The 12,136-nt window shown below is 38.5% G+C and overlaps 1 protein-coding gene across 1 annotated transcript; it reads left to right on the top strand.

Moving 5' to 3' along the window:
- Window positions 1–7,019: 7,019 nt before the first annotated feature.
- Window positions 7,020–7,964, top strand: LOC118854494 (olfactory receptor 5A1-like). Its single transcript, XM_036764860.1, has one exon. The coding sequence runs from the start codon at window positions 7,020–7,022 to the stop codon at window positions 7,962–7,964; it is 945 nt and encodes a 314-aa protein (XP_036620755.1).
- The last annotated feature ends 4,172 nt before the right edge of the window (window positions 7,965–12,136 follow it).

Below are 12,136 nucleotides of genomic sequence, written 5' to 3'. Positions count from 1 at the left end.
ATCAGTATAATTGACCATGTAAATATCAAAATCAACAGAAATCACATCTTAATAGGTGCTGAAAAAGCTTTTGACAAAATAAAACACCCATTCTAATTAAAAAATTAAAAACACTAGGGAGCTTAGGAATAAATGAAACATTCCTTAAAACAATAAGCAATATCTATCTAAAAACATCAGCAAGCATTATCTGTAATGGAGATAAGTTAGAAGCCTTCCCAGTAAGTTTCTGGGGTGAAAAAAAGGATGCCCATAATCACCACTATTATTCAATATGGAACTAAACTTTACATACCCTTTGATCCAGCAATACCACTACTAGGTCTGTAGCCTAAAGAGACTACTAAAAAGAAGGAAAGGACTGACAAGCACAAAAACTTTTTATAACAGCTATTGTTGTGGTGGCAAAAAATCAGATATTGAGAAGATGCCTATCAATTAGGGAATGGCTGGACAAGGTATGGTATATGAATGTAATGGAATACTATGGTGCAATATAAAATGATTAGCAGGCAAATTTTAGAAAAAAAAACTAGAAAGACTTGTATGAACTGATGCAAAGTGAAATGAGCAGAACTGGGAAAACACTGTACAAAGTAACAGCAACATTGTGTGATAAATTATCAATGACTTAGCTTTTCTCGGCAATACAACAATCCAAGACAATTACAAAGGAATTATGACGGAAAATGCTATCTGCATCCATAGACAGAACTGATGGACTGAATGCAGATGGAAACACACGATTTCTGCTTTCTAAATTTCTTTCATAATTTTTTTTCCTTTTTGTTTCTTCTTTCACAACTGTGGCTAATATGGAAATGTGTTTTACATGATTACACATATATAATCTAAATCAAATTGCTTACCATTTTAGGAAAAGAAGGAGGAAGGAGGAAGGGAGAAAAATCCGGAGCTCAAAATTTTGTAAAATTGAATGTTAAAATTTTCTTTACATGTAATTGGAAAAAATAAAATACTATTTTTTTAAATTAACTGAGGTCTGACCTCAGTTTGAGGTGATCTTGAGAATGGGATTTGACCACTGGTGCTGGGGTGAATAACCTCCACACTTGGAAAAGAGACTGGAGTTTGAGAATCTTTCACCCCTTAGAGCAATTAACTTGCAAAATCTATCTTTTTGAATGGCTGTGTTCTCTAGGTCTCTTAAAAAGTCCCCAAAGATAGTGGAATATCTCTAAGGACAAGGTGAACAATTAACATGTCCCAACAGCTGCTTTAAACTGCCCTCCTACAATGACCCCAGTGGTAGGTTTCTGTAGACAATAGGCAGGATCTCAGCAAATATTACATCTTGAAAGGGGACCCCTCCCCTACTAGTACTCCGAAATAGTCACTTTGAGTAGTAGGTAAATATATCAACCAGAAGACCCATCGCACCTCATTAGGGCTTGGAGGGTATGAAGAAGCTAAGTCTATTTCTGAACTAGAATAAATCAAGACAATCATTGTTTCCCAGTTGAACTTACCAAGAAGAACAGGGTAAGTGGAGCCAATCTAATTTTCTTTATGAGCCCCCTTGCTGTTTTCCCTTTTAGCCATTCCACCCCTCTACTGACTTCACAAAAAGGCCTTGTGTGTGAATATCACAATACCTTACAGAATGACCAATGAATTTCATAACATTATATGTTTACAGCTTAAAAACACTTCAGACTTAAAAAGATACTTTGAAGGAACCTCAAAAAGTAAAAATATCAGAGTTGGAAGAGTCTTTGTAATTTAGAACATAGAATGGTAAATTGGAAGTTGATCATGGGACACAGAATGCAGAATTTTAAAATTGAAATGAATCTTGGAACATAGAATACCACAGTTGAAGGGGATCTTAGAACTTAGAATGTCAGTGTTCAAGAAGTCTTAGGACAAATAATAAAAAATGTTAGAGCTGAAAGGTGCTTTAGAAAATAGATTGTAGAAATTTAGAGGTAAAAAAGATCTTTTAACATAGAACTGAAAATATCAGAAGTGCAATATAAGATTGTCAAGTCCAATAGCCTAATTTTATGGAGAAGGAAATTGAGGTACAGGGAAGAGGTTACTCAGACATTTACTAACTGTATGACCTTGAGCAAGTCATTTAACTTCTACCTGCCTCACCTTCTTAAGCTGAATAATCGCGCTAATATTAGCACCTACTTCGCAGGGCTTTTGTCAAGATCAAATAAGATTAAATGTTGTGTTTAGCATAGTACTGGGCACATAGCAAGCATTTAATAAAGACTTGTTTCCTTCCTCCCTTCCTTCATTCCTTCCCTCTTTGTCTCTCAATTCAAATTGCCTTACCCCAAAACTCAGTCTATCCTGTAGGTTTTATTGCTGTTCTTCTGATTGCTTTTCCAAACTACTTTGGCCTTCTTCTACTCAGAAGAAAATTAAGAATGGATGCAGTGCCATGAAAGGGCATTACATGAATTAGCATTGCCATTGGTGAGGGCAAGGGGGAACCTTACAATGTGATTTGAAGGGACTAAAATGAGTAGAGTGTTTTGAAGGAATAAGCAGTCTATGAAATGTGATTCTGGGAACACCAGGGAAGCCTTTTTCCCCAAATCCTCCACAACCTCTAATGCCTGAAAATTCCACTATTAAAGCTCAAAGTTTTGATTTCAGCTAAAATATAGGTATGTGTGGAAGAAGGGAAAACATTCTAAGCCGTATTTAGCCATGCGCCACTCAGAATTAGTGAGGTTCCATTTGAGGAAGCCAGAGGGTTCCACCCAATAGTCCCTGTTCCATTGTCTAGAGTCCTACAGAACACTCATCCTTTGAATATATAGTATTTGAAGATTTACAAGATTCTTTTTTTTTTCAAAACAACCCAGGAAGATAGACGATCTCAGCGTTACTGTCACCATTTAACAGATGAGAATGTAGAGATTTGGAGATAGTATGTGACTTTCCTGTGATGATATTCACTAATATGTATCAGCAAAGGGATTGAATGCAGTCTGACTGCAGTGCAGGCACTTTTTCCACAGTAATCATTTCTCCCCTGATCAACAAGCATTATATCATACCGAGGTCTCTAGTTGAATGCCCACAGTCTGGGTTTCTCTGTGTGTTGTTCAATACTTTGGTCAGTGACTCTGATGAAAGTATGGATGGCAAGCTTATCAGATCTGCAGCTTCAGACACTTACTAGTTCCGTGATGCTGGGTAAGTCATTTAACCTTTGCTGCCTCAGTTTCTTCATCTGTAAAATAGAGTATAATAATACAAAGCTGAGAGAGAAAGAAAAAAATTCCAAAAAAGGCTTTTGTAAGTTAGAAATAGAGGTCAAATATAATAAAGGCTGGCATTTGCATAGCACTTTAAGGTTTGAAAAGCGCTTGACAAATATTATCTCATTTTATCCTCACAACAGCCCTGGAAGGTAGGTGCTATTATTATCCCTATTTTGCATATGCAGAAATTGAGGCAGACAGAAGTTAAGTAAGTTGCCCGAGATCACAGATCTAGTGAGTTCTTGAAGTCAGATTTGAACTCATCCTTTCCTGACTCCAGGTTCAGCCCTCTTTCCATCACACCGTCTCTGTCCTGTATTTCAATTTTTAAAGATCAACTTTATAAGAATAAGACTACAGAGTTGCAGCTAGATATCATTTTTCTGAAAAAAAAAGCATTTGAGGTTTTAGTAACCCAAACCTCAGTATAGGACAATGGTAGGACATGACAACCAGAAAAAACAATGTAATCTTAAACTGCATTTGGAGAGGTTTCAGGTCCAAATCTAGGGAGAGGATTGTCCCATCATGCTCTACTCTGGTCAGAGCACATAGGAAATATCATGATATTTCTGGGCAGCACATCTGAAGAAAAATTGACCAATTGGAGAGCATCCAGAAGGGGTCGAGAATGACTTGAGAGGACTAGGGACCATGACATAGGATATCTTGAAGAAGGCACCTTTGAAGGACCTTCTGATCCTGAAAGCCCGTAGTCCTGCAAACCGAGATTCTTAAAGTTGCTGTGTCCTACACCCTTCAGAAGTCTGGGGAAGCCTATGGACCTTTCCTCAGAAGAATACTTTTAAATAATTGAAGGAAATGCTAAATATCATTCAGAGGTAAGTGAAAATAAAGGTGTAATTTTTCCTGTCCAGATTTAGAGATCACCTAAAATCTATCCATGGAGCTCTTAGGAGTCTGTGGACCCACTGTTCTATGAGGCATTTTCTCTAGGCTGAGCATCTCAAATTATTTTAATTATTCTCAAGGGAGGAGAGGAAGACTAGTTAAGGATGGGAGTCTGGGGCTTCAGAATAGCTTTATTTGAGTATGAAGGCTTGTCATGAGAAGAGAGATTTTACTTGCTCTTCTGAGACTCTCAAGGCTAAAGTAGGAGCCAGGGGAGAAGCCACAGAGTGGCATAATGAGGCTCTATCTTAAGGAGAAAACTGTTCCTCAAGATGAGAGTGTTGCCCTGTTGAATGGGCTTCTGGAGACAGAGGATTCTCTTCCCAAGAGGCCTTTAGGGAGAGCTTGGATGACCACTTGCCCAGGATGATGGAGAAGCTCAAGGATGAGTTAGCCCAGATGAGTTCTGGGCTTCCTTCCAATTGTGAGACCCCATGATGCCATGGAGCCTTTCCTTCTTCTGGTCCAATGCATTCAGTTCCTTTAACCAATTCACATAGGACATGCTTTCCAGATCCCTCCACCCCATGCTGGTCCCCCTCCACATCAATCCCCCTGCACTTGTCAAACTCTAACTTGGCAAGAAATTATTTTCTACTGACCCTAAAGAGCTAATGGCGAGCACTCTCCCCTTTCCATAGTTCTCCAAGCTGAGGTTGGCAATGGACTAAGCAATTCTAAACAATGTACAAGATGCAAGGGTATGCAGAGTGTCTACATGCCATATACTTTGTGACTTAAGAAAGGTAAGAGAAGAAACAAATGCAAGCCAATTTGATTTGATTTGTTTCAATTCAACAGTCATTTATTACGCCTCTTTTATGTTCCATCCAAGTGGTAAAGTAGATAAAGCACCAGGCCTAGAGTCAGGAGGACCTGATTTGAAATCCAACTTCAAATACTTACTAGCTATGTGACCATGGGCAAGTCACCTAACTCTGTTTGCCTCAGTTTCCTCATCTGTAAAATGAGCTAGAGAAGGAAATGGCAAACCTCTCCAATATCTCTGCGATGAAAACCCCAAATGGAGTCATGAAAAGTGAAACATGACTGAAAAACTGAATAACAACACTCTATGAGGAGTAGCAGCTTGCCCTGGGGAACCAATCACCCATTTCTAGTTGGGCAACACGGCTATTTCTTCCTCCTCCTCTTTCTACTCTTCATAGTACTTTTCTTTGATCTCTTCCTCCTCCTTCCTCTCCTCCTCATCTCAAAAAACTTACATTCTACGATGCGTGTGGTGGGGCAAGGACTCCTTGCTATTGCTAACCCACCCTTTCACCCATCACTCACACCCATCTTCCCACTTCAGAAAATTGAGAAGCATTATGGACTGGGCTTGTCCACATCCCATGCTAAGCTCTGACTATGGCTCTGTCCACTCATACCCGGGGTGGGTCACATGGTTCTTTAAACCAGGTCACTGAAATTTAAAGTTCACCGTGTGAGCTCCTGTTTGATCCCATCTTATTTTTCCCCAGGTTGTTGTCTCTCCTACACAAGCCTCTGAATGTCCTGCCGTGGACCAACGTTCTGGAGTCAGTTCCTCCATGGGATAGTGCCAAAGTCTCTACTTTCCTATGACTGATTCAAGTGAGTCATGCTGCTTGTCCTGGCCACTGTTCATGGGATAGTGCCAAAGTCTCTACTTTCCTATGACTGATTCAAGTGAGTCATGCTGCTTGTCCTGGGCACTGTTTTGATCCGCTTGCCCCAGGTGTCAAAATTGCTAGTCATAGTTCCAGCTCTCCCTCCAGCTATTATTCATGGAAATAGTAAAATGGGGGTGAGGGAAGATGAAAAAAGAACTCTCCTATTCTATAACCCTCTTTTGCTGACAAGAACCCCATACCCTTTAGAGAACAAAAAAGGAGCATGCTAAATGTATACAGGGTTGTCTTACACACAAAAGACTGTGATTTTTTTATCAATATTTCAACAAAACACTCAGATTTCATGGGGTTCCTTGGAGTTTCACAGAGCTTAGGGCAGAAGAAATGAGCTTCTAGGTAAAGAATGGGGAGATGGAGTCATAGATGAGCACTGAGTATGCTAACTATGAAGACGTGCTCACCCTAGCAGAGTGGGAGTGGGGGCAGAATGGAACTCAGGACTCGTAGAGAAGCAAAGAGTAGATTTATGTGGAGTTGATGCAGGGTCCCAGAGCACATTTAGGAACAGACTCAAAAAGATGCATGGATGGGATTAGGAGAGAAAAACAGAAAATGTGAGGATCTACAAGGGAGAGGAAATGCCAACAGCGCTGTGGCTCAGTTGGCAATTGCTAGGTTTTCATTTTTCTTTTCTGTTTGTTTGTTTTTTGGAGGGAGGAAGGCAGGGCAATTGGGGTTAAATGACTTGCCCAAGGTCACATAGCTAGTACATGTATTAGGTTTTAATTTACAGGTAAGCATATGCTTAAGTCAATCAAAGGTAAGCCAGGCACCAGCTGTGCCAATCAGCAAAACTCCCAAAACACTTTTCCCTTTGCTCATATGTGCCCAACTTTGAATTATTTTAATGAATCAACTATATCAAAGGTGATTGGTTAGGGCCTCAGTTATAAAATATATAAAAGGATGGAGTTGGATTCTATCACCTCTAAAGTGGCTTCCAACTCTTGAGCCTATGAGTCTTTGATTTCTTTAGAGTCGTATAGACTTGACCTATATCAGTGTGACTTTCTTCTCCCCTGCCCAATGGAAAAGGTCATCATAAAAACAGAAGAGGATGTCCAACAGCACTCTACATTGAATTGGGAGAATATAACCCTCAGCAAGTACCACAATCCCATGCTGAAAACACCTACAATCTGGTTTATCATTGTCCTAGAAGTCTTCCTGTTTTGTGGGAAACATGTCCATAGCCAAGGAAAGGAACAGCACATCAGTGACCATTTTCTTCCTCCTGGGATTCTCAGATCATCCAGAACTGCAAGTCATCCTCTTTGTGATATTCTTAGGAATTTATCTGGTGACTTTAGTCTGGAACCCAAGCCTTACAATCCTGATCAAAATTGACCCCCATCTCCATACACCCATGTATTTCTTTCTCAGCAACCTGTCCTTTATAGACATCTGCTACTCTTCCACTGTTGCCCCCAAGATGCTTTCAGATTTCTTCAAGAAACAGGCTGCCATCTCCTTTGTGGGCTGTGCCACTCAGTTTTTTTTCTTTATTGGCACAGGCTTGACTGAGAGCTGCCTCCTGGCTGCCATGGCATATGACCGCTATGCTGCCATCTCTAACCCACTGCTCTACACAGCCATCATGTCTCAGGACCTGTGTACCAAGATGGTAGCTGGGGCTTATGTGGGAGGTTTCCTGAGCTCCCTAATCCAAACAAGCTCCATATTTCAACTGGATTTCTGTGGCCCTAACCTTATCAATCATTTCTTTTGTGACCTCCCTCCAGTCCTAGCTCTCTCCTGTTCAGACACCTTTCTAAGTCAGGTGATTAATTTCCTTGTGGTTGTCGCTGTTGGAGGAACATCTTTCCTCATCCTCGTCATCTCCTATGGGTACATCGTTGCTGCTGTCCTGAAGATCAACTCTACTGAAGGCAGATACAAAGCTTTCAACACTTGTGCCTCCCACTTAACTGTAGTCACTCTTTTCTATGGAACTGGCTTCTTCATGTATCTTCGACCCAGCTCTAGTTACTCCCTAAGCCGGGATAAAGTTGTATCTGTTTTCTATTCAGTGGCAATTCCCATGCTGAATCCCCTCATCTACAGTCTGAGAAACAGTGAAATCAAAGCTGCCCTGAAAATAGTGCTGGAGAAGAAAAGGTTCTCGTAGAGACTTTCTGTATTAGCAAGTTGAAATCTGCTTCCCATAACTACCTGACAATAGATCCTCAATCACCCTTTCTGGACTAGGAAAGCACAAAACCCTTCATAAGTGTGTTGGGGGATGTGTTTTTGGACTAACATTCAAAGAGTTTGTAAAATTAATCTTTGGGAATATGTTGTAGCTTCTCCATTGTGTCTCTGCCTTAGACTTTGGATGACTCACAGATTTTGTTTTTTGGAAATTATGAGATTCCATGATTAAAACTATGTAATGTCACTGGAACAACATTGGCTTTAAACACATGAGTTTTGGTTTCAGGAAGAAATCAGGATTGTTAAGAGCACTAAATAATTTCCTAAAGTAAAATAATCTCATTCATTTTGGGTACAGTTTATCATCCATTTGCCAAATTTGTCCAAGATATATGTATTGCTTTATGAACTGTAATTGTCTACCCAATTATATTTGGTAGTCTAGGCAATAGGAGATCTTCATTCGCTTGTTTGGTTTTTCTCCCTGTGTCAATATTTGTGCCACAATCTTTGAAGTAGTTTTGGACAACTTCATTGGGTCATTATTTGACGTAGATCATTTAGGAAGCCCTATAATATTCTGAAAGCAACACAATAAATAGGTTTTCAAGATACTCTATAAATACCTCTTGACTCTCATGACAACCTTGAGATGTAGATACTATTACTGTCCCCATCTTACAGTTAAGGAAGCTGAGGCAGATAGGTTAAGGGTCTTGGCTAGAGTTGCAGAAGTGAAATTGGCAGGCATTGCCAATAGAGTGGATATGAGCAGTGATTGTCTGAAGTCCAGTATGATTCCTAGTTTGGCCTCTATAGTAATAAGGAACATAGGAGAGAGGAGAGAGGGTTTAGGGGGAAAGGAAATGGGTTCAGTTTTGGACATTACTAATCCAACTCAGATGTGGTGAAGTTCTTTGAGTCATCTATTGACCCCAGGCTTGGATAAGCCTTGGGTAGGAGGAGTTTCTCCATCAATATCAGAACCTGGGAAATTAAAGGAATTAGAATAGGCAATGAAGAAACAAAACTGTTACTCATTGTAGATGATAACATCATATACTTAGAAATCAACTAAAAATCTACTTGAAATAATTAACTTTAGCAATGTTGCAGGCTTTAAAATAAACCCACATAAATCATCAGCATTTATATATATATATATATATATATATATATATATATATATAACCAGCAAAGCCCAGTAACAAGAAATAGAAAGAAAAATTCTATTTAAAACAACTGAAGACAATATAAAATACTTAGGAGTTTACATGCCAAGACAAATTCTGGCACTACCTGACTATATGAACACAAATACAAAACACTTTTCACAGAAATAAAGTCAGATCTAAACAGGAAAATATCAATTGCTCATGAGTAAGCTAAGCCAATATAATAAAAATGACAATTCTGCCTAAACTAATTTATTTATTTATTCAGTGCCATTCCAGTCAAACAACCAAAAAATTATTTGATAAAGCTAGAAAAAAAAATCACAACAGAATTAATCTGGAAGAGCAAAAGGTCAAGAATAGCAAGGGAATTAATGAAAAAATGTAAAAGCTGATGGCCTAAAAATACGAGATCTCAGTCTACAGTATAAGGCAGCCATTAAAACTATCTGGTACAGTCGAAGACGTAGAGTCTGAGTGGATCAGTGGAAAGGATTAGGTACACAAAGAACAGCAGTAAATGACCATAGTAACCTAGTGTTCATAGACCTTAAGACTCCAGCCTCACTATTTGACAAAAACTGATAAAAGAAAACTAGAAAATAGTATGCCAGAAACTAGGTATAGATCAACATCTTACACCACATACAAAGAGAAGGTCAAAATGGACATGTGCTTTAGACATGAAGGGTGATACCATAAGCCAATTAGAAGAACAAGGAATAGTCTTACCTGCTAGACATATGCAAAAGGGAAAAAGTTATGGTCAAACATGAGATAGAGAGCATTATAAAATATAAAATAAATTATTTTGATTATGTTATATTAAAGTGATTTTGCACAAATAAAACCAAGATTAGAAGGAAAACAGAAAGCTGGGAAGCAATTTTTATAGCAAGTGTCTCTGATAAAGGCCTCATTTCTAAAATATATAGAGAACTGAGTCAAATTTATAAGAATACAAGCCATTCCCCAATTGATAAATGATCATAGGATGTAAAAAGGCAGTTTTCAGATGAAGAAATCAAAGCTATCTATAGTCATATGAAAAAGTGCGCTGTCACTTTTGATTAGAGAAATACAAATTAAAACAGCCTTGAGATATCACCTCAAGCCTATCATATTGGCTAATAAGGCAAAAAAGGAAAATGATTAATGTTGGAGAGGGTGTGGGAAAATTGGGGCACTAAAGCACTTGTGGGTGAAGTTGTGAACTGATCCAACCATGCTGGAGCACAATTTGGAACTACATCCAAAGGGCAAGCCAATTTTGCAAACCCTTTGATCCAGCAACACCACTACTAGGTCTGTATCCCAAAGAGATCATGGGGGAGAGAGGGAGGACCTACAAGTACAAAAATACTTATAGCAGCTCCTTTTGTGGTAGCAAAAAATTGGAAATAGAGGGGATGCCCATCATTTGGGGAATGGCTGAATAAGCTGTTGTATATGAATATAATGGAATGCTAGCATGCAATAGGAACTTATGATCAGGCAAATTTCAGAAAAACCTGGAAAGACTCGTATGAATTGATGCAAGGTTAAAAGGGCAGAACCAGAACATTGTACACAGTAACAGCAACATTGTATGATGATCAACTATCAATGTCCTAGTTCTTCTCAGCAATACAATGTTCCAAGACAATTAAAAGAGACTTATGATGGAAAATGCTATCCACATGTAGAGAAAGAACTGATAGACTGAATGCAGATAGGAACATACTATTTTTATTTTCTTAATTTTTTATGTGTTCTTTTCCTTTTGTTCTTTTTCTTCTTTCATAACTGTGACTAATATGGAATCATGTTTTACATGATTGTACATATACATCAAATGATATCAAATTGCTTACTGTTTTAAGAAGAGGGGGGAAGTGAGAGAGGAAGAAAAATTTGGAACTCAAAATTTTGTAAAAATGTATGCTAAAAATTGTCTTTACATATAATTGGAAAAAATAAAATACTATTAATAAAAAGGCAACTCATGTATGATGTCAGTTTGAGGGGGAGCTTGAGAAGGAGACCTGACCACTGGGATTGGGGTGAATAACCTCCATACTCAGAAAAGAGGTAGGGGGTTGAGAATCTTTCACCCCTGAGAGCAATTAATTTGCAAAATATATCTTTGAATGGCTGTGTTCTCTAAATCTCTTTAAAAGTCCCCAATGAGAGTGGAACATCTCTAAGGACAAGGTGAACAACTAACATGCCCACACAGCAGCTTTAAACTGCCCCCCCACAATAGGCCCCACTGGTAGGTTTTCTGTAGACAAAAGGAAGGAACCCAGCAAAGATTACATCTTGAAAGGGGACCCCACCCCTACTAGTACCCACAAACAGTCACTTTGAGTTGCAGGTAAATAATTCCACATGAAGACCCAACAAACCTCATGTGGGCTTGGAAGTAGCAAAGGAAAGTTGACTAGTTATTTCTGAACTAGAATAAATCAAGACAAACATTGCTTCCCAATCATCCTTACCAAGAACAGGTAAGTGGAGCTGATCTACTTTTCTTTATGAGCCGCCTTGCTCTTTTCCCTTTTTAGCCATTCCACTCCTCTACTGACTTTGCAAAAAGGCCTTGTATGTGAATATCACAATACCTTACAGAATAATGACCAAAGAATGTCATAGAAATTATAGATTTAGAGTTTAAAAATTCTTTAGACTTAAGCAGGTACTTCGAAGAAACCTTAAAAAGTAAAAACAGTATCAGACATGGAAGGAACTTTGTAACATAGAACAGAAAATGTAAAATTGGAAGTTGATCATGGAACACAGAATAAAGAATTTTAAAATTAAATGAATCTTGGAACATAGAATATGACAATTGAAGGGGATCTTAGAACTTTGAATGTCAGTGCTCAAGAGGTCTTAGGACAAATAATACAAAATGTTAGAACTGGAAGGTGCTTTAGAAAATAGGATGTAGAAATTTAGAGGTAAAAAGATCTTTTAACATCGAACTGAA

Source organism: Trichosurus vulpecula, chromosome 6, assembly GCF_011100635.1.
Source record: "Trichosurus vulpecula isolate mTriVul1 chromosome 6, mTriVul1.pri, whole genome shotgun sequence".
Lineage (NCBI taxonomy): Eukaryota > Metazoa > Chordata > Mammalia > Diprotodontia > Phalangeridae > Trichosurus > Trichosurus vulpecula.
This window is presented reverse-complemented; position numbering and strand designations above follow the sequence as displayed.